Source organism: Cuculus canorus, chromosome 11 (genome assembly GCF_017976375.1).
Source record: "Cuculus canorus isolate bCucCan1 chromosome 11, bCucCan1.pri, whole genome shotgun sequence".
Classification (NCBI taxonomy): domain Eukaryota; kingdom Metazoa; phylum Chordata; class Aves; order Cuculiformes; family Cuculidae; genus Cuculus; species Cuculus canorus.
The window spans coordinates 3,876,242-3,902,123 of record NC_071411.1 but is presented as its reverse complement, the minus strand read 5'-3'; the positions used below and the strand labels follow the sequence as shown (position 1 = coordinate 3,902,123).

The following is a 25,882-nucleotide window of genomic DNA, read 5'->3' as shown; positions in this document are numbered from 1 at the left end:
CCCAATTCTTGGCACTCACCTGCCCATCGTGTTCCCTGTTCAGCTCTGGTCTCTCCAAGGAATCACCGCCTCCTTCATTTCTGAAAACAATTGATAATCTTGCTTTTGTTGCACAACGTTTAAGAGACATCAAAACCCACTGCACACACAAGACTCTCTCTTTCCAGAAATTGGAACATTATGAATGAAAAAGATGCTCTTTAGAATATTATTAGGAAAGGACCTGGTGCTGTTTGGACCTTCAGGATTCAATGTCGCTTTCAAGGAAATACTTTATCTACTCGGTTGAAACGAAAGCCCATAATCAAGTCCGCTGACCCAGGGCCTGGAGCGAAGATGGGCTTTTCTCTTCGTGTAATAAATAGCAAAAGCATTTTATTAAGAAATGCAAAATAGGCGAGCTACATAATGCTTCCCAACACCAGTCAAATTCTTATTTTCTAAGTGCTTTAATCTGTGCCACAGCTCTTATCAGGAGTTTGCCTGGTTTATGAATGCTGTCCATAAATTATACAATACACTGGAAAATGTCATGCCAACCCCCAGCACAGCAGTGACAATTATTTTCCTTCCTTCTCTTTTAGAATTCTCTCTATTCAAACACGAGGTTATTTACCCTCAGTGACAGAAGCCGATCTGCACTCAGCCCAACACAGCGTTTAGGATTTTTTCCAAGTAATAGGTCCTGCTGGTGCTCATCCAGGCATCCAAGAATAGACATTAACAAGAAAATCAGGATGCTTTTGAGCTTAGCATCAGGTGAGCAGTATCAGAGGGAGCTCCTGGATTTGACCAAGCTGTGCATGAGCAAGAAGGCAGTGCCCTGCTTTCTTTGTTCCCACATCCGCTTTGGTCTGAACCGAAAGCATGTTAAATTCATCTTTGCTACATTCTCTCTCACCTTTTTAATGCCACGCTGCCTATCATGGCAACAGCCCCAATGATGCCCATTTGTTTGTGGTTGGGAACTGTGCTGGAGAGCCATTTCCGGATCACCATGTGCATATCATCCTAAAAAAAAAAGACACCAGCCATGTCACTATCGAGGTATTTGTGTACTCCACTCACAGTTCAGTCAACATCTTCACTTCACGTCATCTCCAAAGGCTGCACGGGGATGGTTTACTGGGATTACAGCTTTGCAAAAGGAATGCACGTTCTGTTTATGTTTATCCTCTCTCTGTCATGTTCACGGAGCCAGAAATTGAGACAAAGGTATCCAATACCACCACTATTATGCTGCAATTGACTACAGGATACAAGGTATCCCATATCGAATGAATATGAATTTAGACAGATCAGGTTTGATAACGTCTCATGTTTAAATTAGAGGCACAAAAGGTGTGATGTCTACCACTTCACAGCAGAGTCCTCTGTTCTGCGTAGCTCAGTTCTTCTAACACGAGTGTCCTGTTGTCTCTGGTGGACAAACATTAAGCAGCTGAATCGAGATGAGCATCTTGGGGAAGGAGCTGAACTCTGCTTTCTGAACACTTCCAAGTGATGGAGAAACAAAGCTTCACAAAAAGGCTGCTGAATTTACACTTTTGCAAGTCTTCAAGACTCAGTTAGACAAAGCCACAGCCAACGCAGTGTCATGTTGGTGACAATCCCACTTCAACTGGGAGCTTAGATTAGAGACTACCATTGGTCCCCTTCTACCAACATTTCTATCAACTCTGCCTGTCTTAGATGTGCAAGAGAAGAGAGCCTCTCTGGGAAAGATGTGAGGTAGGCAGTCATTGTGATAAGCCCTTGCTACAGAGGGTGGAACACCTGGAGCCACAAAAGCTGGCTTGCAGCCAGCTGGGAAGAAGAGAATTTTAAACTGAAAGACATCCTGACATCAATCACTGTTAACAGATGAAACCACTATTTGCACAACACAACCCCTAGATGTTAACCTAGCAAAAAGAACCAAGACCCACTCTGAACTCCTTTCTGTCGTGTCTCTGCTTACCTGAATATAGCTTCCTTCTTGCCTCTGGCTGAACGCTAGTGTGCTGAGAATGTAGAAAAGCTTCCGGATCTGGCATGGATTCAGTTTCTGTGTAGAGTCTAAAATCCTCTGTAAAAGAGAAGCCACAAACTAGGTCAGATCTATCAAGAATCTCTTTCTGTGTTTACAATAAAACACTGATTGTCAGCTGCAGGAAAGGCAATTAATTTTACCTTTTTTGTACAGGTAGGAAAAAGCTGCATTCAAATTAAATAAACATAAACACAGAACTATTGCTCTGGTTTAAATTATTGCAGTTTGGTTTATCAGAGGCTGAATGGGAAGAACAATGTGGCTACCATAAGCATTTTAGGAGTGTTCCCGTCCCATCAGGAACACAGCCATCTATCCTTTATCATAGGTAAAATATCCATACTCAAACTCTTCATAGGCCCTTAAATTCAAGACATCCTTAAGATAAATAAAGGACCTGAAATGTCCCCAGGAACAAATGTACCTTCACGAAGGTGGCGTAGCGCATCAGGAGGGACGTGTGCAGCTTCACCAAATCAGTGAGCACATCCAGAGAAATGTCCAATTCTGTCTCACTTCCATTGCACACGTGAGTCACCAGAGCAGCCACAACCTCCTGAGGAAAAAGCCCCCAGAGAAACCATAGTGAAAGATCCAACAGAAAAACACCCGCCCTGTTCTGCTCACATAGAACATGTTGATCGAGTACAGAGAATCATCCTGAAACTCAACCATACTATTCCAAGTCCCTTTTCAGTTTGCTTGTTAAATCCTGATATCCACAATATTGACTTTATTTTTTGAGCCTGAATCTTATTCAGCTCTAAAAGCTCCCAGGATTCAAGCCTCAAATCCCTAAAGGATCATGATATACATTCTAGAACAAAGCGCAAAGACAAACAGAACAGATGCCACCCATCACACTCTACCTGCTGGCAGTAAGAGTCAAAGGCTGCAAAAGCTTGTTTGTACATGCAGCTGCCAAAGGAGCCTATGGCTGGGTGTGCAGAGTGCAGAAACGCCTGCGCAAGTGCTAGGATCGAAGGGAAGAAGTCTTTGATGACCTGAAATACAGACATCGTGAAAGAGGTGATTGCTGCTCATTTTAAACACACTCATGTCCCTAAATTAAGAGCACGCTACAGCTCATCCCGAACGCTTTGCCTAGTTCTGTAGGTGCTTTCTTGTCTTCTCTGTCTGCCTTCTCTTGCTCCAACAGGCAATGAGAGCAGATAAGGCACACCAGAATGGGTTTCTCCAACCATCTCCACACAAAGGATTTACCAATTGGTTGAGAAGCCAACCTGCAAAGCTGCAGAGCTCACAGCAGCACATCCTGTCACGTTGCAGCAAGGTACTGCTAAATAAAAGCCCCAAGACTGACACACTCTTGGCCTTACTTTAAGAGGATTCCGCTATATCATGATACTCAGTTATTTTTTAAAGTTAGCTTAATCACAGAGAGCAACTTTGAACAACAAGCTCATATTCAGATGTAAAGTGCCCATCCAATTCTGGGGAAAGCTCATCTTTAAAAACTATGTGACAGAACAGAGGACTCGTGGCTCAGGAGCCTGATCTGCGACCAGAAATCAAAAACGAGAAGTAGATGTACATAACAGGAATAGTATAAATAATGCAGCACAGCCTTAAATCATCATCCGACAACTTCTTGGAGAGAAAAAAGACAAAAGGGAGTCCCACAGCAGAATTGGCACTGACCACTGAATGATTCTGGAAGGCATTCTGCATCAGCTGTTCTGGAATATAGCCCAGTTGAATTTTGTTCCTCAATACTTTCTCAGTTTGCTTCCTGTTCTTGGTGTTTGTAGAATGGATTAGCAGCAGAACTATCAGATCCAGAACCTTTTTGGGGAAATGACCACCAATCATTATGCTGAAAATAAAGACAGCTACACACTTTGAAATCAAAACTGAGAGAAAATCAGGAGCTCGAAAAGTCCCAACAGCCACAACTGTAGAAAAATCTCATCACTCCAACAGGACAGAATTGAAGTAAATTAACTCTGTCCCTTGACATTTAGAAGGGATAAATAGTTACAAAGAAAATGGATAGCTGTTATACTAGGAAAAAGTCAAACACAAAGAGAACCACTCATGCAACATCACTGGCAGTTTCTGCTCCAAGTAGAAAAATATCTTCATTTACAGCCACAAAGAACGGCCTTTAAAACACCAGCAGAAGAGGACACTCCCAGAGACAAGTCTAGAGAAAGAAGTATTACCTTATGGTCCGATACAGACATGCTGTTCTCAATAGCCTAGGAGCAAAAGCAACGAGAAAGCTGTTAGGCTGGAGTGTGATACTACATTCCAAAACCAAATCAAACCAGGCAGACACCAAAAGAAATCCTGCTCACAGGTTTCTCTCCTCAGCAGCAGGACAGCCGGCAAAGCCCGCTAACTGGATCTTGCCAATAGCAGAGAATCCAGGAGGCACTCAAAACAACACCATGAAAATTCAACTTGAATGAGGACTTATCGGATAACATCAGGCTTGAACAAGGAATTTAGGTACTGAGCAACAAAAGGCTGAGAACAAGAAACAGTCTTATGGCTCACACTGAAATGCAATTTAACTTTAGCCCAATACCAACCAATATTGATTTCTTGCCGGACATTTTCAAGCACTTTAAGGCTTCACACAGCTCAGTATACACACAAGTATACATTTCTGCTTTCTTGCAGACAGCAAAAAACCTAAGATCGTGTTTTCCAAACCACTCTCATAAACAAGCAGAACAAGGTTGATCCTGCACTCCGAGATTTGAGGTCTGTGCGGTGGAGCCCAGTGGCCACTCTGCAAGCACTGTGAAATCAGCAGCTGAGGAAGAAGCGAGAAGACTCCTGGAAAAGCACCGCTAATTTGGAAGGCAGAATGAAGCCTGTACCAGCAAAATGAAGGGCCAGCATTCATCTTCTGATATCACATTTGATCACAAGAAAGACTTAGGCTCCACCTAGCAGTCCAATTAAATAAGCAAAAGGGACTGGAGCATCTTACCTTAATCCAAGCCTCAGCGACATCTTTCTGAAATCTCACAGCTAATTTGATCACATCAAAAAGTAGCTTCACACAGTTTTGGCTGGTGGTTACTTGGCTCATGGAAGAACTGTAAATGATCAGAAAGGAGAGGAGACTCAGTCACTGTGGGTACTGCAGTAAAAGGAACACAGCAGTTACTTAAAGCAGCCATTCTGCAGAGGGAGAGCTCTGGCAACGAGACGGAATTGCAGAAAAGGGCAGAAGCAGAGGTTACAGAATCAACCAAAGACACATTGGAGGGAACTTAAAACAGATGAACTAGTAGCAACATTATTAGAAATGAAGTTGCATTACTCATCCAGGCATTAATGCAGGTGGCTCAAAAGCAACTACATGCTTGTCAGGGAAAGCCAGCCCCACGAGGACTGACAAATCTGTTAGATTAGCACCAAGCAGGAAGGAATAAAGATGTCAGCATCTTTACTTGGGATAAATTAGACTGACATATGTGAGCCAGAGAAACCAGGTAAAGAAACCTTACCCTTGGAGAACCACGTAAACCAGCTCACGTACCTGGCCTGGACTTGGCTTTTAAGCTTCTTCTGGGAACTGAGGATCTGCAGGGGCAGAACACACGACGACAGATCCAAGCTCTTACGAAGATCAGAAATCACCTGCAAAACACAAATCCTTATAGTGACCCTCCAGTACCTGAAGAGAGCCTACAGGAAAGCCGGAGAGGGGCTATTTGTAAAGGCTTGTGGGGATGGGACGAGGGGGAACGGGGATAAACTGGAGAGGGGCAGATTTAAACTGGACATAAGGAGGAATTTCTTCACCATGAGAGTGGTGAGTCCCTGGCCCAGGTTGCCCAGGGAAGCTGTGGCTGCCCCATCCCTGGAGGTGTTCCAGGCCAGGTTGGATGGGCCTTGGGCAGCCTGGGCTGGTGGGAGGTGTCCCTGCCCGTGGCAGTGGGGTTGGAGCTGGATGACCTTTAAGGTCCCTTCCAACCCAAACTACACTATGATACTATGAATTCTGGCATGAATCACTGTGACATATGAGGACAGAAAAGGCTGAGGAAGAGGAAACAATCTCACAGAATCACCTGAAAATTCCAAATCAAAATTTCATGTATTTGTAGACTTATAAGCATTTAACCATGCTCAAACTTTTTATACTTAGAGAGTGAACCAGCCACGATTTGCACTTCAGTCTCATGCACATGCACGTAGAAAGCAGAAGAGGATTTCTTAAGAGTTACTCCATGCAATTCCCACCTATACCTGCCGCACGTTCCTGGGAACTGTTTGTATCCTGATTAGCAGCAGAGCAAGATCTATGACAGCCACAGGAATTCTGGGGCATGTGAATTTAAACAATTAACTGCTGCCAAATTGTAGCAGACCTGCACAGACTGGGTTATTCATGTGCTGTTTTCATAGTGGTGGCCCTGAAAACTTTGGGCAGATCACAACCAACATGCAGCTTAAGCTGAGGCTTTCTCCAAGTATGAAAAAAAAGCATGTTCGATAGTTCAGCAAGGCTGGCTTGACAGAACATACCTGGATCATTTTAAAAAGACTCTATTTCCTTAGATAAAGCAACTTGAAAAACTGAGGAATCACCTTAGAACAAAAATGGTCCTCCCACAGGAGAACCATTGTAGGGATGTTTCCAAAACATGATTTAGCACAGAACTCAGTGGTGAAAACAAGAAGAGCACTACCAAGTTGCAGTCTCAGGTCTGTTGGATACTCGTGGAGTTTAAGCCCTTAGATTCTTAGATAAAATTCAAAGGCTAAATCTTGCCACCTAACCACATTTTTTTGGTCTAAGAGTTTAACTCAAGAGAATTTGACTGCTTTCAGTTAAGATGTTTAAACCAGAAAAAAATATTCTAAGAACAAATGACAAAAATCTGCAACAGCCAGCAGAAAGGAGGAGGTTTCAGTTCTCACGCCCAAAAGTGGAACCAGATCCATATCAAAGGACAGATAAAGTTTCTACATCTGCTTTGATCCTTGGTGATATTACATATTTCAGTTGAAAACATTAAAGCGCACTGTGTGTGAAGGAACTGCTCACTGTTAAAACATGCACTGGATTAGACAAGTTATTGGTTCTCAACATAGAGAAAATACCATACCTCCACAGCATCTGCTGCCTTGACATTATGGAGGATGAATTTTACTACTACAGGCAAATCTTCCAGTTTCACCGAAGGCACGATGGCCATGGCCGACTGCCGCACCTGAGGAGACAACAACGCGACTGTGACTCACAGAAACATGTTAGTGAGAAGGAATCTTCGGAGGCTTACGGTCCAGCCTTCTGCTCAGAGCAGGAATACTGTCAGTACTGGATCAGACCGCCCTCAGCTTTGCTAAATGATTCTCGAAGATACCCACGGACGGAGCAAATCCCCCACACCCTACCACCTCTTTGATAATTTATGTCAGTGCTGCAGACCCTGCTTCAGCTTTCCAAATGCCCAGTCTGAACCTCCTTGGCTGTAATTCGTGGCCATTGCCCCTTATCATATCACCTGGCGCTGCCGAGAACAGTTTGGCTCCAAAGAGCTTGGCTCCATCATTTTTTAATTGGCTTTCAAAGGGAAAAGCACAGAGGAGGTGCAGCCCGTCATGCAGCACCAGCCTTTGGGGACGATGTGAAATAGTACCTAATGCACTCAAATCAACCGACTTCATAAGAAGCCTAACTGCAAGAAGTGCAACAACCCAGCACACCCGGAAGACCTGACGCACATCTCAGCTCTTTTCTCCTTATTCTGCAGAGAAAAAACTATGACCGTGCAATGATTTAACCCCCAGTCTGCCTTCTTCTAGAATACAGCAGTCCAGTGTGGTCACTGTACCTCAAAAAAGAAACAGTGACAATAAGCAGGCTTCAGATGGGCAGTAAACACCTACTGCAGCAGAACAAAGTGCTTTTGCATTTGCTAAGAAACAAAAATTCAATGAAATTTTTTAATGTGTAATGTAAAGCCAGAAAACTTCTCTCTGCTCCTCACTGAACCTCTCATTCTTGTTTCCAAAACAGTTTGTTTACTCTGACTCCTTTCTAATTTTAGGTACCTCAGGATTTTTGAAGCCTATAGGATTCAGATTAAACAAAATCTTTTGAATGGCCAAACATTTCTAGCTCTCAGCGTGCTAAGCAGGGGCTGGGTTCTACTCAGCCGCTCGGTAAAAGCTCCTACCTCAGCCAGAAGGTCTGCATCAAGATCCAGGCGAGAAAGGGCATCCAGGACCGGAACTGTTAGCCGCCTGCCCTGTTTCAGTAAGCAGCTGGGACACAAGGGAAAGAAAACAAAGTCGGCTCTTAATACAACCATGAATGGATCTTCAGTAGGATGCCAGCAGCTTTTGTGGTGACTTCCCTCCGAACACACTGAATAGTGATTCTGTAGCTGCTGATTAGAAGCAGATACGAAGAATCTACCTTATGTAGAACATGTATAATCACACACAGGCTAAGACTAATGAAAAAAATACTGTGTAAAATGAATGCACTATAAAAAAAAAATATTCAAGCTAAATCAAAAGCTGTCTATAATGATTTCCAAGTGACTGATCACAGACTGATCCAGCAAAAGTAACGAGTACTTCACTGGATTCTACCTGCACTGTATCCAGATAGTCAAAAAGTTAATAATTTCTTAAATAAATGCATTTTTGGAGACTGATACCTCTCTTTAAGAGGATAACAGCAAAAAAGAATTGTCCCCAATTTGGGTAGCTCTCCCCAAATGTTACCATTAGCAGAAAAAGGCTGTTGTCCTACTCCTTCAGTCAGTCCTAGTGTAACCTGCATTAAAGCTGGAAGTCCTTTCCTGCTAAGCAGAAGGGAGGAAAAATGAAACCAAACACAAAAACCCAACAGAATCATCTGTACCTGAGCTCTCTGGCAACCTCACTTTGCTGGGAATCTTCCAGGATCTCAGGTAAACTGGTGATAATATCATTCTGGATTGGGACCGGCGAGACACTAACCATCTGCATTAACTTCTTGACGAGATCCTGCAGTCAAAAGCAATGCTTGTAAAATGCCTGAGTTTCACCGCGGGCAAGAGGTTCACCAGCCTGGCAACAATATTGTGCATGTAAGGTCATTCGGTGAGTGATTCGTCTGGATTGGAGGAGAGAAGGCTCCGAGGAGAACTTAGAGCGACCTTCCAGCACCTGAAGGGGCTCCAGGAAAGCTGGAGAGGGGCTGTTCACAAAGGCTTGTGGGGATAGGACGAGGGGGAATGGATATAAACTGGAGAGGGGCAGATTTAGACTGGACATAAGGAGGAATTTCATCATGATGAGAGTTGTGAGGCCCTGGCCCAGGTTGCCCAGGGAAGCTGTGGCTGCCCCATCCCTGGAGGGGTTCCAGGCCAGGTTGGATGGGCCTTGGGCAGCCTGGGCTGGTGGGAGGTGTCCCCGCCCATGGCAGGGGGGTTGGAACTGGAGGATCTTTAAGGTCCCTTCCAACCCAAACTATTCTATGATTTATGGCAACTGACCCTTAACCCACTGTCCTGTTGAAGTTGTGGATCACAATAAAGACTTTTATGGAGCAACGGTATTTCACAGGTAGGACGTAACTATCTCGGTGAGCAAAGAGAACTGGGAAACACAACAGCAAGCTTCTCCGTGCTTAGTATGACTTTGTGATTCGGTTAATTCTAGAACTCTCTAGCCATAGCCCTTCAGTACAAAGTAACCCACTGAGACTTCCTGACTTATGGAAAGAAGGGGAAAAATCAGCAAAGCAGGAATAGCGACTTCATCCCCAGATGCTTGCAAGTATCCAATATCTCTTGTTAAAATTAAATGAGAGGGGATTGTAATTCCCTGCCAGCAACAGCTTTATAATGGAATCACTCGTGGATACATACATACAGACAAGTTCATGAAAAAGGAGAGTTAGAGCAAGAGAAGAAAAACAGTATAAGAGAGCGTTCAAAAGTCACTGAAGGCAATCATAACAAAACACAGAATTAAATCTCTCCTTCAGCGTGTGGATATGAAAACATCAGTTCTCATTAGCATAACTGATATCCTCCCACCTAGAGGCATTCCAGAAGCTGACTGGACAAAACATACGTGTGATGGCACCATGAGTACCCACCTGGCTGTCAAGGAGCCTGTCGAGCCATTTAAACTGATTGACGATGAGCCGGGGAAAATTTGTTCCAAAGGTGCCCACGCTAAAGCGACAGAAAGTGAAACACAGCTTAGTTAGACTGTAAGGCAGACTCCAAAGCTTTGCTGCTGGTCAGCAAGACTGAGATGCAATTCAGATTAACCAACTATCAAAACCATATTATGAAAATATCATTATATTATGAAAAGATCATTAACACCTCTCTAAGTTTTAGCACCATCTCGGAGAAACCCTACTTCTTACTGCTATGCGGACAAAGCAGTAAGGGAGCAGCCTACGTGATCTTTAAGGTCCCTTCCAACCCAAACTATTCTATGATTCTATGATCCAGCAGTACGTTTACCCTCTGTTAATTTTCCCAAACCTTAAAAAAAAACCCCAAACCACAACTGTGTGCAATTTCTAACCTCTTCTTTTCACAACACTGAATTCAACAAGGTCATTATGCACCACCTGAGAAAGTACTTCTGGGTTTGTTTGCTGCTTTGCATAGTTGGAAACCGGTTAAATCTTCCTCAATTACCTTTTCTCATCCTTTCTTGCTTTTATAGACATCACCTCTCTGCCTGTCACTTCCTCTGAAGGCAGGTAGGATTCTATTCTATTTTATTTAGAATAACTTTCTGTACTTACACAGAAACCCTTCTACTATGTTTTTGTGACAGCCTGACTAGAAGCGCATGCAACATTCAAAATGCAATCATACCACGCATTTACAACGATATATTTTCCATTTCGTTCCCAATTCCTTCCCTAACATTCTCTTTGCTGTTTTGATTACTGCTAAGCATGGAATTGATGCTAAAAATAAGAAACAAAAAGAAGCACCCATACAAGATACCTTTCCTCAGTGAAAAACACTGGGTCTGTCATTGTATTTATTCAATTAGGGTTATTTTTAGTCTGATAAAAGAGCTTAGCTGCTTAAGCCTTGCCTATATTGCACCTCACAACCTCTCACTCCGCTATGATGTTCCACATTCAAAAACCTTTCTATTTTCCTTGTTTGAACACAATCTGTATTTTTAAAAGGAGGGATTTTATTTTATTTTATTTTATTTTATTTTATTTTATTTTATTTTATTTTTATTTTATTTTATTTTATTTTATTTTCAGCAGCCTTCTGAACCCACCAGCCACTTTCATCTTTGTTTAAAGTAATGAGACAATGTAGTCCCTCTGCTGAAACACTTCCCAAGCTTGTGCCAGCAGCTAAGAAAAGCACAATGAATCCTGAGGTGCGTCTGTATTTCAGCTCCTACAAATAGGTTTTTCTGCTTTATAAACCCATAAGTTTCCAGTCATGGTACCTTCCCGGAAAATTTCACGTGTATGAAGAAAAACCCATCAGCGCAAACATCCATTCAGATAAATTTGAAGTTAAGGGTTTGGATCCAAAAGAGGAAATTTCATTTCAAGGCAGAGAGAAGACTCACGTGTCAAAAAAGAACTCGGGGATCTTTTCCAACAAAAGGGTTATGACAGCAGGCTAGAAGAAAGTCACAAAGACAGCGTTAGGACAACGATTTACTGCTGTGGCACTGCCACCAACACTGATATGTCACAAAAGATGAAATATGTACAGAGAACAGAAGACTCAGAAGGACAATTAAAATTATTTCCTGTACGAGAAATCTCTTCCCCGAGGGCAGACAGGAGGCAGACATCCTGCAAACTGAAAATCACAAATGCTGAGAGCGGTATAAACTATCCACGTAACCAAACAGAAGGAGAGTGTACAAGCAGGATGTACAATTCCTCTAAGCTCTCTTTCTCAGACTCAGCTGAGTAGCTTTTCACCACACAGGAATCTAAAGCACCAACTTTAGATAAGTCTGAAAACAGTGCCCACAGGCTTTTCCCATTCCCTTTGCAGGTCTAATTCTCCCTCTCTTCAACCCTGGCCCAAATGCAATTATAAAAATGTATCTAAACCAAGAAATTTTAAAACATTTTCATTGTAAAAGGATCTAAATCCACAACTGCTCTACGGTTTCCCAGGCCTTGATGAAATATCTGTAACCTTCAACTCCGTCTACGTCTTGCTGCAACACGTACACAACAGAATTTGTTCTTGCCAGCCTGTTTCTCAGTATCTTGTCCATTTTTAAGCACTTCCAAGATTCTAATTTCTCCAATAATGAAGTTTCCATCACCTCTTCAGCCTACGTTCTAGTACTTAAAGAAAACGTTCTCCGCAGTGGAAGTGGCTCCTATCAGAATTTCCTGTGGTTGACTGGAGTCACCATGTCTCATCCCACCCGGGTTCATGTTCGAGAAGATTCTGGCTCCATTTTCTCTACAGTGTGCGATTAAATATTATGCAAAGACCATAAAATCTCCATTAATCATCTCCTCTTAAGACTCAGACCCAATTCCCTCCATCTCTTCTTGTATGCCTTGTGCTCCAAGCCCTGAGCATCTTTGTGTCCCTAAAGAAACAAGAAATCGCATGCTATTCTAGATGCAGCCCCATCTGCCTCACAACCAGGTCTATCAATCCTCTACAAGGATCCTCTGTAACCAAAAAGATCCCTAAGGAAATCAACACAACAGTAAAGAGCAAATTAAGGAGCCCATACCTGTAAGATCTTAATTCCAAGAAGCAGTTTAATGAGACTTTCACAATACGAGTGCACCAGCGTCCTGCAAGAGAAAAGATTTCACCACAGTTGAAAAACATGTTAGAAGAACGGGCTGTAACTTTTTCCATTACTGTTTGGTTTTAAACCCACTGACAGTGACTTTTGTTAACCTATGGCAACCACAGACACACAACTGGACTTCAGCTCTGAACGAGCTTTCTCTTTACAAGATTGGTGTGAGCTAGAAAAGCAAAAGTTTCTGTGGTTAAGCCCAATCTCCTGGAATCTCCAGTTCCAACTCCCCTTCCATGGGCTGCCCAAGGCCCATCCAACCTGGCCTGGAACACCTCCAGGGATGGGGCAGCCACAACTCCCTGGGCAACCTGGGCCAGTGCCTCCCCACCCTCATAGGGAAGAAATTCCTTCTTATGTCTAGACTAAATCTGCCTCTCTCCTGTTTATACCCGTTCCCCCTCGTCCTATCCCCACAAGCCTTTATGAACAGCCCCTCTCCAGCTTTCCTGTAGCCCCTGCAGGTGCTGGAAGGTCGCTGTAAGGTGTCCTCAGAGCCTTCTCTCCTCCAGGCTGAGAGTCCAAAGTATGCAACAGGCAGAGAGTAAATCCTGTGGTTTACCACTTTAAGCTCACTGCTATTAAACAGCACCGTATTACAGCAGCCACTTTTGCCTAAGAAACAAGCCTTGATGCCCAGCAGCTGGCGACGCTTTTCCCTCCCCCCTGCTCAATGCTACATGGCATTTAACAAGCGACTGGCTCTGACTAAAACGGAAGGCAAAATACATTTTGTCTGACCTCGACCCCTCAGTCCGTATGGGAGTGCAGGGCAGAAGACAGTTCTTGAACCGGTTTCTGTCCTTGATGTGAGTTTCCAAGCCGCTGATAAATTCCTTCACGACCTGCAGGGCAGAGAGAAGTTATCCACCTCCTGAAATGACGTCCCGATCAACTGCTGTCTTTTAGGGTTCTGTTTGGGAGCAGATGACAAGAGGACAGAGTAACAGCTGAAAAGAGACGGATGTAGGACAATGGGAGCAAAAAGCTGCAACAGCAACTTTGAGAGAATTAGAGCCTGGACCACAGAAATCCAAGACGTGCTACTGTGTTGTGTACTTTTACACGGGACTAGCAGGGACAGGCAGTTGCATTTGCATCTTTTGCTACACAGCAAACAGGTTTAAAGCTGTCTCCTGCTGAAGTATAATCCATTACTTACACCTGGGTAAGTAGGGTGCTTCTCCAGGGCCAGGCAAAGCTTCTTCTGGAAAGCCATTTGATCTACAGCTACAGAGAAAGATTAAACAGAATAAAGAACCAGATGGATTTTATCCAAACAACATCGTAACAACAGCTCTTAAGCCCAGCCACCAATACTTCTGCGTTCACTCTATTGAGAAATCCAATTAGCAACATGGTGTTGGTATCACCATCTCTGCTTTCTCCAGTCTGGGCTGAGAGCACTAAAAAGCCTTAATATATGAATTCCTGAAGGCCTTGTTTGGGCTGAAAGGCAACACAACACGTTCGTTTTCCTGCCTCTGTAACTTAATACTGTCATCACAGACAAAGTCCAATCTTATTCCACCTATCTCTGGTAATCTTTCAGAAATCTTTTTGACTAAGCACGTATTTACCCAAAAAGCTGATATAATGAGTTTAGGAACTGAGCAATTCAAGAGGTGTACAATAATTAAGAGACCAGATGAAGGTTTGCTTGAACTTTGGAACAAGCCGGCTCAAGTATCTTCACTTTGTGCAGGTCATCTTTGCGGTTTTCAAGCAGAGAGCAGAATTGTTAAACTTGTACCTATTTCATTCTGTCCCTCTCCATCTTTCAGTACAATTCCTGACATCCTAAGGAGCTCTTCAAAGACTCCTTCATTTTCCACTGCACCACAGACAGAAGCCTTTTCCGTATCAGAAATCCGCGACTTCTTTGTTTCTGAGAAAACAAGACATGCGACATCAAATATACTCTGCAATAAGGACAGCAAAGCTCCTTCAATAGAAACAACTAATTAAGAATTAACCTTCTAGTAAGAAATCAGGGGAAGGCAGGGATACAGTCAGGGGACCAGACCAACAGACTGTAGAGCTGTTGGAAGCAGCCGTGAGCCAAATGGGATGCCAACACGTAGATCCTACAAAGCCATTACCCCCGCAGCAGGACACCCAAAAGGAATGTTTCTCCCCCCTTTTAGTGATCCATAACCAAAGACAGTTAAGGTACACTGTCGGTAGCTTTCTTCCACGAGAGACATATCCACTAACAGATTATGAGCATGAAAAGCACAAATTTAACGTAGGTTCCTTCTCCAGACCTGTCTCTTAGGCACCCGCCCCTAAAAGATAAAGCAAAAAATAACCAACTTCCCTCTGACAACATAGAAAGATCATTTTGGTTTGATTCATAGATATTGGTTTTGATCAAATGTGATTAATGTGCAGGCGCTCCGAAGGCAGCGAAGCTCAAAACAATCAACTGATCAAAGGCACGAGAACAGAGGGACTGAGAAAAGATACTGCTTACAGCACTGATATTTTATTATGATTTGAAAAAGCGTTTAAAGATCAACAGCGTCATTAACAATTAGCATTATCGAAGCTGTCGTTTTGGCCTGCCTGGGAGCCCCCACCTCTAGCAGCAGGTCTCCATTCCCCCCTAAGATCACACCTGAGCACCTACTTGGCAAGTCCGTCTTGCAGCTCTCTCCGGAACCGTCAGGTTTTGATAATTTCCTTTTTGAAACCATGGTAGCAAACCCTTTGTTGTTGCCTGTAAAAATGCAGGAAAAAAAACATGAGTGAAGGAGCCACGATTTTAATTCAGGCTTTTTAAAGCAAATCTAGAACGTATTAGTGAATAGGGAAGAGAAATGCTCCAGAAAGCAAAACTGCTCAAAGAAAAGCAGCTAACGTGAAGCTTCTCCTCCACCAGCACCGTCAAAACATCAGAGTGGAACAGTTACAAAAGAAAAGGCGTCAGGAGCGCGGGCAGCTCTCCCGGCTCAGGGTGCAGCCTGGCAGGCTGGAGCAGGGCGTTCGCTCCTGGGCCGCCCTCTCTTTCTTGCACCTACACCCAGAGGCTCGGGGATGCCGGCGGCACCCGCTCACGTGTGATACCAAAAATGCGGGAAAATAAACTCTCCAAGACTTGTTTCGGAGTTTTAGAAAGCGAGCAGCCTTTATCAGGCCTGGGCAACACCAAGGAGACATCTCTATCCATCGCGTGCGGTGGGACAAGAGCTGGGACAGAGTGGATTTCCCACTTACATGCGTGTGGATAAATTTTCCCAGGAACTTTATGCATATTCTATGACTTTCCAAGGACTCATTTTAATGTTATTATGAAGTTCACAACAGCAAATCTCTTGGTGATTTGGAGCTTTGGAGCCAGCTCTGCCCGACCTTGCACTTGGGAGGGGAAGAAACTGCAAACAGAGGGGATTAGGGAAAAACACACCTCTGTTCAGCAGAGATCACACTGAACAAAAGACATTATCAGCTCCAAGGAGTGATCAGTGCCTGGAGGAACACTCTACCGGAGGAACGCTCCGTCCGACTTTCAAAACCCGCAAATTATTTAGATGAGACTTAACTCTCCTCGAGCTTAAACCACAACCGCTGCCCTCTCCCTACGCGCAGCCGCTCCCCGGGGGTCCCCGCAGCGCTGGCGGCGCGGGGCACGCGGGGTCGGGCCCTCCCAGCGCCCCCTCAGCCACGGGGCCCGGTACCGACCCGCCCTCCCTCGGTCCCCGCCGCCGCCCGCGCTTCCCGCCACTCACGCTCAAGTTTCCCGCCACTTCCGCCCAGTTTCCCGCCACGCCCCGACGGGGTTTCCCGCCGGCGCGCGCGCAGGAGGGGCGTGGCCGGAAGCGGAAGCGGGAGCGGAAAGGGGAGCGCGGGCGCTGCGGCGGCCCCGGCGGCGGCCCCGGCAGGATGAGCGAGCCCGAGCTGCTGCTGGACTCCAACATCCGGCTGTGGGTGGTGCTGCCCATCGTCTTCATCACCTTCTTCGTGGGCATGATCCGGCACTACGTGTCCATCCTGCTGCAGAGCGACAAGCGCCTCACGCAGGAGCAGGTGTCCGACAGGTCGGCGCGCCGCGGCGGAGGCCTCACCGGGGACCCCCCGGGGCCCCAGGATCCCCCGGGACCTCCAGCCTCCCTCCTGGGGCTCCCCGTGCCTTGACTCCCCCAGGATCACCCAGCCTCACCCCGGGATTCTCCCTGCCTTGGCTCCCCCAGGATCACCCAGCCTCACCCCGGGATTCTCCCTGCCTTGGCTCCCCCAGGATCACCCAGCCTCACCCCGGGATTTCCACGGCCTTGGCTCCCCCAGGATCACCCAACCTCACCCCCGGGGCTGCCCCTGCCCTGGCTCCCCTGAGACCCCCGGCACAGGATCCCCAGCCTCACCTCTGGCTCCCCTGGGACCTCTAACCTCACCCCTGGGGTTCCCCCTGCCTTGGCTCCCTTGGGGTCACCCAGCCTCACCCCTGTCACCTCTCCCTTGCCTTGGCTCCTCCAGATTCCCGCAGCCCAGGATGCCAAAATTCCCTTCTGCCTGGCTTCTCCTGGCCCCCCAGCCTCGTCCTCGCCTCCTCCCCGCTGCCTTGGCTCCTCTGGGTCTCCCAATCTCACCCTGCCACCTCTTTCTGCCTTGGCTCTTCTGAGTCCACCCAGCCCAGGACCCTAGCACCTCCTCTCTGCCTTCACTCACCTGGGATCCCCTGGCCTGGCACACTCCGGTCTCCCTTTGCCTTGGTTCCCTCGGGACCCCTGGCCTCAGCCCCACTGCCTCCCCTCTGGCTTGGCTCCTGCAGGACCCTGCAGTCTCCTCTCTGCCTTGGTTCCCCTGGGACTCCCAGCCTTGCCACTAATGCCACGTGTCTCTATTGCAGCCAAGTCCTGATTCGGAGCAGAGTCCTTCGAGAAAACGGGAAATACATTCCTAAGCAGGTATGGGGATGCATGAACGGCTCTGTGCTGTACAGAGAGGATAGCTGGAAATTGCGCACAAAACCAGAAGTGCTACTAGCGGAGTGCCGGGGGCAGAGGAGCTTTGGGATACCAGGCACGAGGCTGGCGGGTCAGGCAGCCCATCCAGGTCTGCCGGCCAGCGCCGTCGGTAGGAGATGCTTGGGAATCCTGGACACACGGCCACTGCGTGCGTCTTTCCGTGGAATTGTTAGCTTCCACTTGGTGTTTCAATTGCATGCTAAAATGAAGACTGCGTCCAAACTGTTGTGTCTAATATCTGCCAAGGAACAAAGCTCGGGGTAACAAGGGAGTCATTCAGTGTCAGCTGGAACGTTTGCTGTGCTGAAAATGAGTCGCTCACCTCAGTGCAGTTGCAGCCAGATATGTGTGTTGTGGAATCCACAAGTCACCTCGGGGGAGTGAGAATGGCTGATGCAAGAACTCTGCACAAAGTGCTAAAAGCTCTTTAATCCATGTGGATTCTTCAGAGAATTCTCAAGATTATTATAAGAATTTTAGGAAGCCAGAGAGCCGATGCTCTGGATCCAGAGCAGCAGAGAAGTGAGGAGATCTAGAGCACAGGTGCAGTGGAGGAGCTTTCCAAGAAAGGGGGACGTGCTATGAAAGAGCTCATGTCTGAGCAAGAACTAATGCTTCTGTCCTTTTATTTCTTATGGTGTTGGCATTGTCTGTCTTTGTTTTCAGTCATTTCTGACACGGAAATATTATTTTAACAATCCAGAGGATGGATTTTTTAAGAAAACGAAAAGAAAGGTCGTGCCCCCTTCACCAATGACAGGTATGTTAAGGTACCACAAATGTAGCCAGGCAGAAGTGCAGTTTCCTGCCCAGGCAGGGAGGTGAATCAACTTCGTAAAGAACTCAGGGAGCGTGAGGGAAGGACTGCACAGCTGGGTACTAGGTGGGGAGGACGTTGCGAGATCCCTCTTTCTGGTAGCAACGTGCTGGGTCACTTCATTTTGCATCCCTTCAGCCTCCAGCAGCTCTCAGGAGACCACAGTCACCTCGGCACTGCCAGAAATGGAAGTCCTGCTCTCACCCCTGACCTTTGTCGGTTTGTTGCACCACCTCCTGCAGGACCTTCTCTGAGCTAATTTAACTTATTAATGTGGCCAGAGATCTCAGCAGCAAATTAGCTGGGTAGTTCATTGTCCCTTTCAGCTCACAGAGGGGTCCAGTGAGTTCAGACATGTGGAGCACGGCGTGGGGTCAAGCACAGACACAGCATACAACACAAGACCTTCTTGGCGGCAGCAGCCCCTGATACAATGAGTGCTCATCTCATTTTCAGGAGTATTTCAAAATAATGGAAATTAATGGATATGGAATAGACAGTGGGATAGGACTGTGCTCTCTCCTGCTGATTTGTAATTAAAACAGCTGACATTGATGGAATAATTTCTCAGTTCCCTTTATTGTGATACCCTGCTGCTTTACATCAAACCTTTGAATTGCAGACCCTACCATGCTGACAGATATGATGAAAGGGAATGTAACCAACGTTCTGCCTATGATCCTCATCGGTGGTTGGATCAACATGACTTTTTCAGGATTTGTCACAAGTAAGTGTCTGGGATAACACAGCCCGTGGGTCTGGCCGTGTTCCTGATGCTGCCCTCGAGGGTCTGGGCTGCATCAGGTTTGTTCCTCTCCCTGACAGCAGTTGACTGGAAGCAGCGTGAATTCAGTTTGTGACACTGCTTCTATCACTCTGTGAACTCCAGTAGTTTGCTTTTCCCATAGGAAAGAAGGGAAAATGGTTTTCAAAGGACTGGCTGTGGTCACAAAGAAAATAGCTCATGCGTTCCAAGAACAATTGTAGTGGCAAAAAGAATATCTGAATTCATTAAAATAGCCTCGACTAAGTTGGTACCGTGGGGTTTCTTCTGGACCTGTCCAGGCAATTGGATCCTGTGCAGTGCAGCACATACGCATCACAAATACTTCCTTAAATTCACAGTTCTGAATTGTTTTTTTCCTTACTGCATATGGGATGCAGTTTCCTTAACAAAAGATATTCCCCTTCGCAGTCACTGAAATGGTACCTGTGATGGTTTGGCCATTGGATTAAGTGTTAAAATGTCTTTTCATATTAAAATAAAAATAGCTTTTTCAGAAGTACATGTGAAGTTGTTATTGTGTGCACTGCGTTCAGGCTTCATTCCATTTAATAGAAGAAACATCTGCCTTTGCCATTGGCTCTGTAGTTTTGTGGTGTCACTTGTTGAAACTGGGCTTTCTTTTTTTATCCCACAGCAAAGGTCCCGTTTCCTCTGACGTTGCGTTTTAAACCAATGTTGCAGCAGGGGATTGAACTGCTCACCTTGGATGCGTCCTGGTAAGCCTGTGGCCTTGGCAAATGGGATTAAATGTTCACTTGGAAAATGTTAAATGTGTTAATGACCCTTGAAGGGTCCGTGTGTGCTTCTGAAATGAGATCACAATCCAGATTAGAACTGAAATCAACCATGTTTGTTCTGATTTATCAGGGTGAGCTCTGCTTCCTGGTACTTCCTGAATGTGTTTGGGCTCAGAAGCATTTATACTCTCATCCTGGGCCAAGATAACGGTAAGACACTATCATGTCTGTGAAAGAGCTGACTGCTTTTTCCATGGGATGAGCTCTGAGGGCAGTTGGGGAAGGATTTCTAAATTTCCAGCCAGAAAGCTCTTGGAAGCCTCTCACTCCTGTGAGGCTGCTCTCCACTGGCCAGGTTTGACATCACCTGCAGCAAGTCCCCAGATCTTCCGCGCAGTCCTTGGCTGACCGCTCATACACTTCCATGGTGATTAAGCCATGCTTACCTTCCCATTATGAAATGGTTTGGGTCAGAAGGGACCTCAAAGCTCATCCAGCTCCAAAGGTCAGGGACACCTTTCCCTGGATCCGGTTGCTCAAAGCCCCATCCAACCTGGCCTTGAACCCCTCCAGGGATGGGGCAGCCCCCACTGCTCTGGGCAGCCTGGGCCAGGGCCTCCCCACCCTCAGGGTAAAGAATTTCTTCCTAAGATCTCATCTCACTCTCCCCTCTTTCAGCTTAAAGCCATTCCCCTCATCCTGTCCCTGTACTCCCTGATCCAGAGCCCCTCCCCAGCTTTCCTGGGGCCCCTTTCAGTACTGGAAGCTGCTCTAAGGCCTCCCTGGAGCCTTCTCTTCTCCAGGCTGAACAACCCCAACTCTCTCAATCTGACCTCATGCTCCAGCCCTCAAATGGGTGTGCAGAAATGTTGCTTTCAGGCTTGTTTTTGCTTCTAGCAAGGATCAGCTTGAAGAGGAGCTGTGAAGATTTCTTAATACCAGGTGCAGGGCAGATTCCCTTTCTGGGGTTACTGGGAACGCAGAAGACTGGATTTTCCTCCATTTGTCTGCATATTTTGTGTAAATTTAGCTCAGAGTGGGAACAAGGTACCTTGTGACAACTCTTTCTGGCACATTAGTGTTGCACTCTGGGTGTTCCTTTGACTTTCTGGTCTGTAGCTAGAAAGCGGCCTGGTGGCCCCGTGCTCCAAGAAAAGCAATGAGGCAAATAACAAACCTCTCATTTCTTTTGCAGCTGCAGATCAGTCTAGGGTGATGCAAGAACAAATGACAGGGGCAGCAATGGCCATGCCAGCAGATACTAATAAAGCATTTAAGGTACAGTATTGCCACCCTCTTTACTGTCAGTTTACAGGATTGTAGGGTAAATGTAACTTGGCCTCTCCCTGCGGCCATCAAGGGAATTGCTCTGAATTCCTGATCCTAAAATTAGAGCTGACAACTGATGAAGGGTATGGAAGTTGCTCCGGGTCCTGCAGAGCTCTGAAGCAAACCTGATTAGCTAGTTATTCCTGATACAAAAGCTGAATTCATGTGCTGCCGTCTTCTGCTTTTACAGAGGAAGATTTTCTCTTTCCCTTGAGATCTAGTTCCAAAGCAGAAGCTGGCTTCCAAAAAGTTGTGCAGCAGGCAGGTGGTGGAATGTGGGGAAGAAAATCAAGTTAGCTCAACTGAAAATGTCAGGATTTGACTCTTGAAGTTCTCCTAATCGGTCTCCATAGGCACTTGCTTATTAGACAGCCTCTACCTTTTACAGCCCTCGTTTGTGCATGAAGGGAAGCTCCTGGTTTGTCTTCTTACGTACTATAGTAGATCTGCCCACACACAAGCTGCTGCCTGCAAGTCAGGATGATCTGCTCCCATATTTTTTTGTATTTGGTCACCTTCCTCATTAAAAAAACAAAACCCATCACCCAGCCAAAGCTCAGCCAGGGAGGAGGAGGCTGGCTGGAGCCGTGACTGGCACAAACTGTCAGCACCGAGGCACAATTCCAACCAAGCACCGTGTGCTCTCCTGGCTCGTGTCCCTCTGCTTCCTTTCCAGTACTGGCTATCACAGCAGTTTTACCATTTGGCCCTGAAGGAATCTAAACTCACTACATGGTCCTCAGGAACAAAGAAAGTGAGCCCATACTGCAGGAGAAGCAGTCTGGCCAAGAAATGCAAATGCTTGGTGGGCATTACATGATGTGATTTTGCAGGCCTTATTGCACCATGCTTGCTGTGAGCAACACTTGGACTGTCTAAGTGGAGGAGGAGATTTGTGTTCTCAGGGGGTGGAAAATGAGTAGTGGGGGAGATTACTGATGTATTTAGGATGAAATTCTGTTCTCAAGTCTTGGGCTGCTGTGAACACCTGGCGCTTCATGAATTAATAAGCCCTGTAAGCTCAATTTAATAAACCTTGCACAGTGAGTCAGAGATCAGTTGCAAATTTTTTGCCTTTAGCTGTTTTTAATCAAATGTCTCTGAACAAAATTGATCACAAAGCACTCTACCACCCTGAACAGAACAGGCTGGGTTTCTAGAGAGGGCTCTTTTAGAAGAAATGAACTATTCCAGAAGGGTGGAGGGGTTTCAAAAAGCAGATAATATAATTTCTCTTATTACTGTTATGTACTTGTATTGACCAAGTCTAATTCCCAATTAAGCATAGAACACTGATTGCAGAGCTGACAGGATTGTCAGGTTTCTGTTGCAGTGGTTGAGACAAGAGCTGTTTTGCATAATCCTTATCTTAACTCCTTTAATACTGTGTTGCTTTCCTGTATCTCTGTTTATAAACACAGACGGAGTGGGAAGCTTTAGAACTAACTGATCATCAGTGGGCCTTAGAAGATGTAGAAGAGGAGCTCATGGCAAAAGACCTCCATTTCGAAGGCATGTTTAAGGAAGAACTTCAGACCTCCATCTTCTGAATCTGAGAATATGCTTTTCTCTCTTGTCAAAGTCATTTGAAAATAAATATGTTACTTATAACTCTATAATGTATCTTAGCAAGGCTGAGAATAAAAGAGAAACACCCTGCTCAGAACTGCAGTGACCGAACTGTGATTTGAGCCCCAGGACTAAGTCTCATTTGAGGCAAGGGCTCTCAGTGTGAGTTTTTAGCTGGAGTTCTGTTTCTCTCGCTGGGAAATGTTAGCTGGAGAAAAGACCTAAAATTGCCAGTTCTAGGACAGAAAGAGCAAGTCTGCCTGAGTTAAGCCACTTAAAATTTCACAAGACTGAAAAGTACCAGGAGTAGCTGTGACTGTGATTTTATCCTTTTTTAAAAGCACCGAGTTAGTGCTCTTTTTTTTTTGAACAGTGAAGACTTACTTCATTGCGTTAGCAATTCACAACTGACTTAGTGAGAAAGTATCCAAGAAGCAGTGTGAGGATTCAGTTTCTGAGAGCAGTGGTCGTCCTTCACCTCTGCACTCTTGCCTGTTAAAATAATCAGGTTTTGAAGCTTTCTCAGAAGGGAACAGAAACGAGAGGGAGATACTCACCACTTGCTCATGGCAAAGCGTGGTACAGCTCTCACCTTCCTCTCGTATCTAAGCCTGCACCAAAGCTCCCCAGTGCTGCAAAATCCCATCTGCTTTCTTCTGCCCTGGTCAGCCAGGTGGTCATGGGGGCAACTTCTGGCCCTGCTTTGCCACTTCTGTTCCTGGGCAGTGCAGAGCCAGTAAACACAGACTATTTCTCCATTCATTTAATCCTTCCACAATCCCTTTGTAAGCACCTACAGAGCCCCTCATGCCTTCCACACTTGCAGCAGGACGTACACCCTCCCACAGCTGAAAGAGCTCCCGGAACACCAGGCGCCCGCAGGACCAGCAGAGGTCACAACAAAAGCTGAAAACACAACAAAACCCAGTTTCAGTGCAAACCACTCTTTAATTTTCCTCTTTGTACAACAGAGCCAGCCACTTACAAAGTGCTAGTCTAAAAACAGGTCTGGTAGTACAGCACACACACACCAGCTGAAGCCCAGCAGCTCAGAGGCAGAGAAAGTAAAAGCTGGGCCACTTTTTCTGCATTACAACAGAGTCTGTTCAGCATCTGAGCACTGGAGATTTAGCCTCATCGATGTGTTTCTGTGTCAGCACAGGTTGGAAGGTGAAGAGGAGAACAAAGGCTATTTCATATTCATTTTTTTTACTTTGAAAGGTCTTTTACTCCCCTCCCTTTTACTCTCTTCCCCACTTTGGAATGCCCACATGATTTTCTTTGAGGGTAAAATGAACAAAACAATGCTGATCAGAGTAATTCAGTGCAGTGCTACAGCTTAAAGATTGCTTTTTGGATGCTTCCCTCAGTAACAAGGCAAAAATAAAACCAATATTAAGAGTTGTAAAAACCCCAAGCAACCCCCAAACGAGAACAGCAGAAGCAGTTAAGCAATTCTGATCTCCAACCCCAAATTTCAATGTTTTAAAAGCAAAATTCTGCAGAAGAAGATCATAACACAAGTGTGGCACCTAGAGGCAGCCCTCCCTCCTCCTCTCTATCGCCTTCCAGGGCCCTGGCTCAGGGGCCTCATGGCACTGCCCTCCTTTACCATTGCTCGGAGCTGAAAAAGACAGCGAGTTTGCTTGGCTGCAGCACAGCAGAGGTGCAGGGACGGGCACACAACAATTCCCTTCGGAGTTAGCTGTTGAGAGCCACGGAAATGAAGATCAGCTGACATATTTGGAGTCAAAGCTGGTAATTACGCTGACCACCAGAGGTTGCGGTCAGCAACGAAACCACAGGGACTGTGCACAGAGAACCAGGTGGCTGCAAAGTGTGCATCCTGGTGGCCTCTCTCAGCCTTTTGTCCTGCCAATGCACTTGGCTCCAAGAAGGAAAAACACTCCTGTTTGGCTCCCCACCTCGAGTCAAATCTTTCCCTAAAGACACAGACTAAGGCTATAGATTTTTCCCATTTTTCACAAGAAAGACCAGTTGTCCACCGAGGAACTAGTGCTCAGAGGAATCCTCATTCAAGAAAGCTGGACTTGAGTCCTACAAGTAACACAGACAGTAAAGGAGGAGAGGGGAGAGCTCTTTCCTCCTATGCCAAAAGGATGGAGCAGAACTATTGAACAGCTCAGGCAGAGAGAGCTTGGACAGGACCGTCACACCTGCAGCCTTGCAGAAGATGATGGGGTGAGGGATCCAAAGGGCAGCCCTCAAGGGAGGAGAAAGGCTGCAAGAGCAGCCCAGAAAAAGAAATTGCAAGAGAAAAGGCTTAAAACTCACACAATCCATTGCACTGGGCTGTCATCCTTACAGGCGACAGCTCTGGAGACACAGTGCTGAGCTTTGCCAGAGGAAAAGCTCCAAGGAGTCACAAATGAGCAAAAGGGATAAAAATGCTGCCACTGCACAAACCATTGAAGTGGTGGAAGCAGAAAAGTGCTTACAGAGCGGCCTGAAAGTGAGGAGCACAGGACACGGATGGAGAGGACAAGAAATCACCAACCTTATGGATGATACTTTCTCTGCAGAAGAATGGGAACCCAAGCCAGAACAGCTGTATCCCGTGTGGATCAGCCTGCACATACACCACACCGTAGGCAGGTATGATTCGCTTCCAGCAAAGCTTCCTACAGTACAGGATTCAGTGCTCACGTGAAAAAGGCTGAGTCAAAACTGCCCCGAAGAACGTCAAGGGCATCAATGAAAAGACACAAGAAAGGTTTTCTGCTTAGCAAGGGGACCACGGTATGATGGCAGAGACTGCAGACAGGCCAGATGTACAAAGATTTGACAGGAACTTCGAGAAAGGGTGCAGCAAGCCTCCCTGACACAGGCAGTGCCCAAGAG

The 25,882-nt window shown here is 45.9% G+C and overlaps 2 protein-coding genes across 5 annotated transcripts in view; one reads left to right on the top strand and one right to left on the bottom strand.

The window, feature by feature from the left end:
* Positions 1 to 16,597, bottom strand: part of FANCD2 (FA complementation group D2) — a 36,052-nt gene extending 19,455 nt beyond the window's left edge. The window contains exons 1-20 of one of the 3 annotated variants that reach the window (XM_054076102.1): positions 16,546 to 16,597; positions 15,447 to 15,536; positions 14,568 to 14,702; positions 13,977 to 14,044; positions 13,556 to 13,659; positions 12,740 to 12,803; positions 11,594 to 11,646; positions 10,122 to 10,200; positions 8,898 to 9,022; positions 8,203 to 8,290; positions 7,129 to 7,233; positions 5,553 to 5,653; positions 4,998 to 5,106; positions 4,219 to 4,254; positions 3,695 to 3,838; positions 2,902 to 3,036; positions 2,457 to 2,588; positions 1,961 to 2,068; positions 902 to 1,011; positions 20 to 80 (exon numbers count right to left, since the gene is read on the bottom strand). In XM_054076102.1, the coding sequence (XP_053932077.1) occupies positions 20 to 80; positions 902 to 1,011; positions 1,961 to 2,068; positions 2,457 to 2,588; positions 2,902 to 3,036; positions 3,695 to 3,838; positions 4,219 to 4,254; positions 4,998 to 5,106; positions 5,553 to 5,653; positions 7,129 to 7,233; positions 8,203 to 8,290; positions 8,898 to 9,022; positions 10,122 to 10,200; positions 11,594 to 11,646; positions 12,740 to 12,803; positions 13,556 to 13,659; positions 13,977 to 14,044; positions 14,568 to 14,702; positions 15,447 to 15,513 (1,824 nt within the window). In that variant the 5' untranslated portion in view covers positions 15,514 to 15,536; positions 16,546 to 16,597. Of the gene's footprint in view, positions 1 to 19; positions 81 to 901; positions 1,012 to 1,960; positions 2,069 to 2,456; positions 2,589 to 2,901; positions 3,037 to 3,694; positions 3,839 to 4,218; positions 4,255 to 4,997; positions 5,107 to 5,552; positions 5,654 to 7,128; positions 7,234 to 8,202; positions 8,291 to 8,897; positions 9,023 to 10,121; positions 10,201 to 11,593; positions 11,647 to 12,739; positions 12,804 to 13,555; positions 13,660 to 13,976; positions 14,045 to 14,567; positions 14,703 to 15,446; positions 15,537 to 16,033; positions 16,202 to 16,223; positions 16,491 to 16,545 lie in introns of those variants that run through there. The other 2 variants (XM_054076103.1, XM_054076101.1) reach the window with 2 other exon arrangements.
* Positions 16,598 to 16,610: 13 nt separating this feature from the next.
* EMC3 (ER membrane protein complex subunit 3) lies at positions 16,611 to 25,746 on the top strand. 2 transcript variants are annotated; one of them, XM_054076106.1, is made up of 8 exons: positions 16,611 to 16,854; positions 17,664 to 17,721; positions 18,448 to 18,541; positions 19,221 to 19,325; positions 20,020 to 20,101; positions 20,253 to 20,332; positions 21,318 to 21,400; positions 22,128 to 22,846. In XM_054076106.1, exons 1-8 carry the CDS (start codon positions 16,700 to 16,702, stop codon positions 22,269 to 22,271), a joined length of 801 nt encoding a protein of 266 aa, XP_053932081.1. In that variant the 5' UTR covers positions 16,611 to 16,699; the 3' UTR covers positions 22,272 to 22,846. The 2 variants fall into 2 exon arrangements, with proteins under 2 accessions (XP_053932081.1, XP_053932083.1); XM_054076108.1 differs by lacking the exon at positions 22,128 to 22,846 and adding an exon at positions 22,873 to 25,746 and having other exon boundaries at positions 16,613 to 16,854.
* The last annotated feature ends 136 nt before the right edge of the window (positions 25,747 to 25,882 follow it).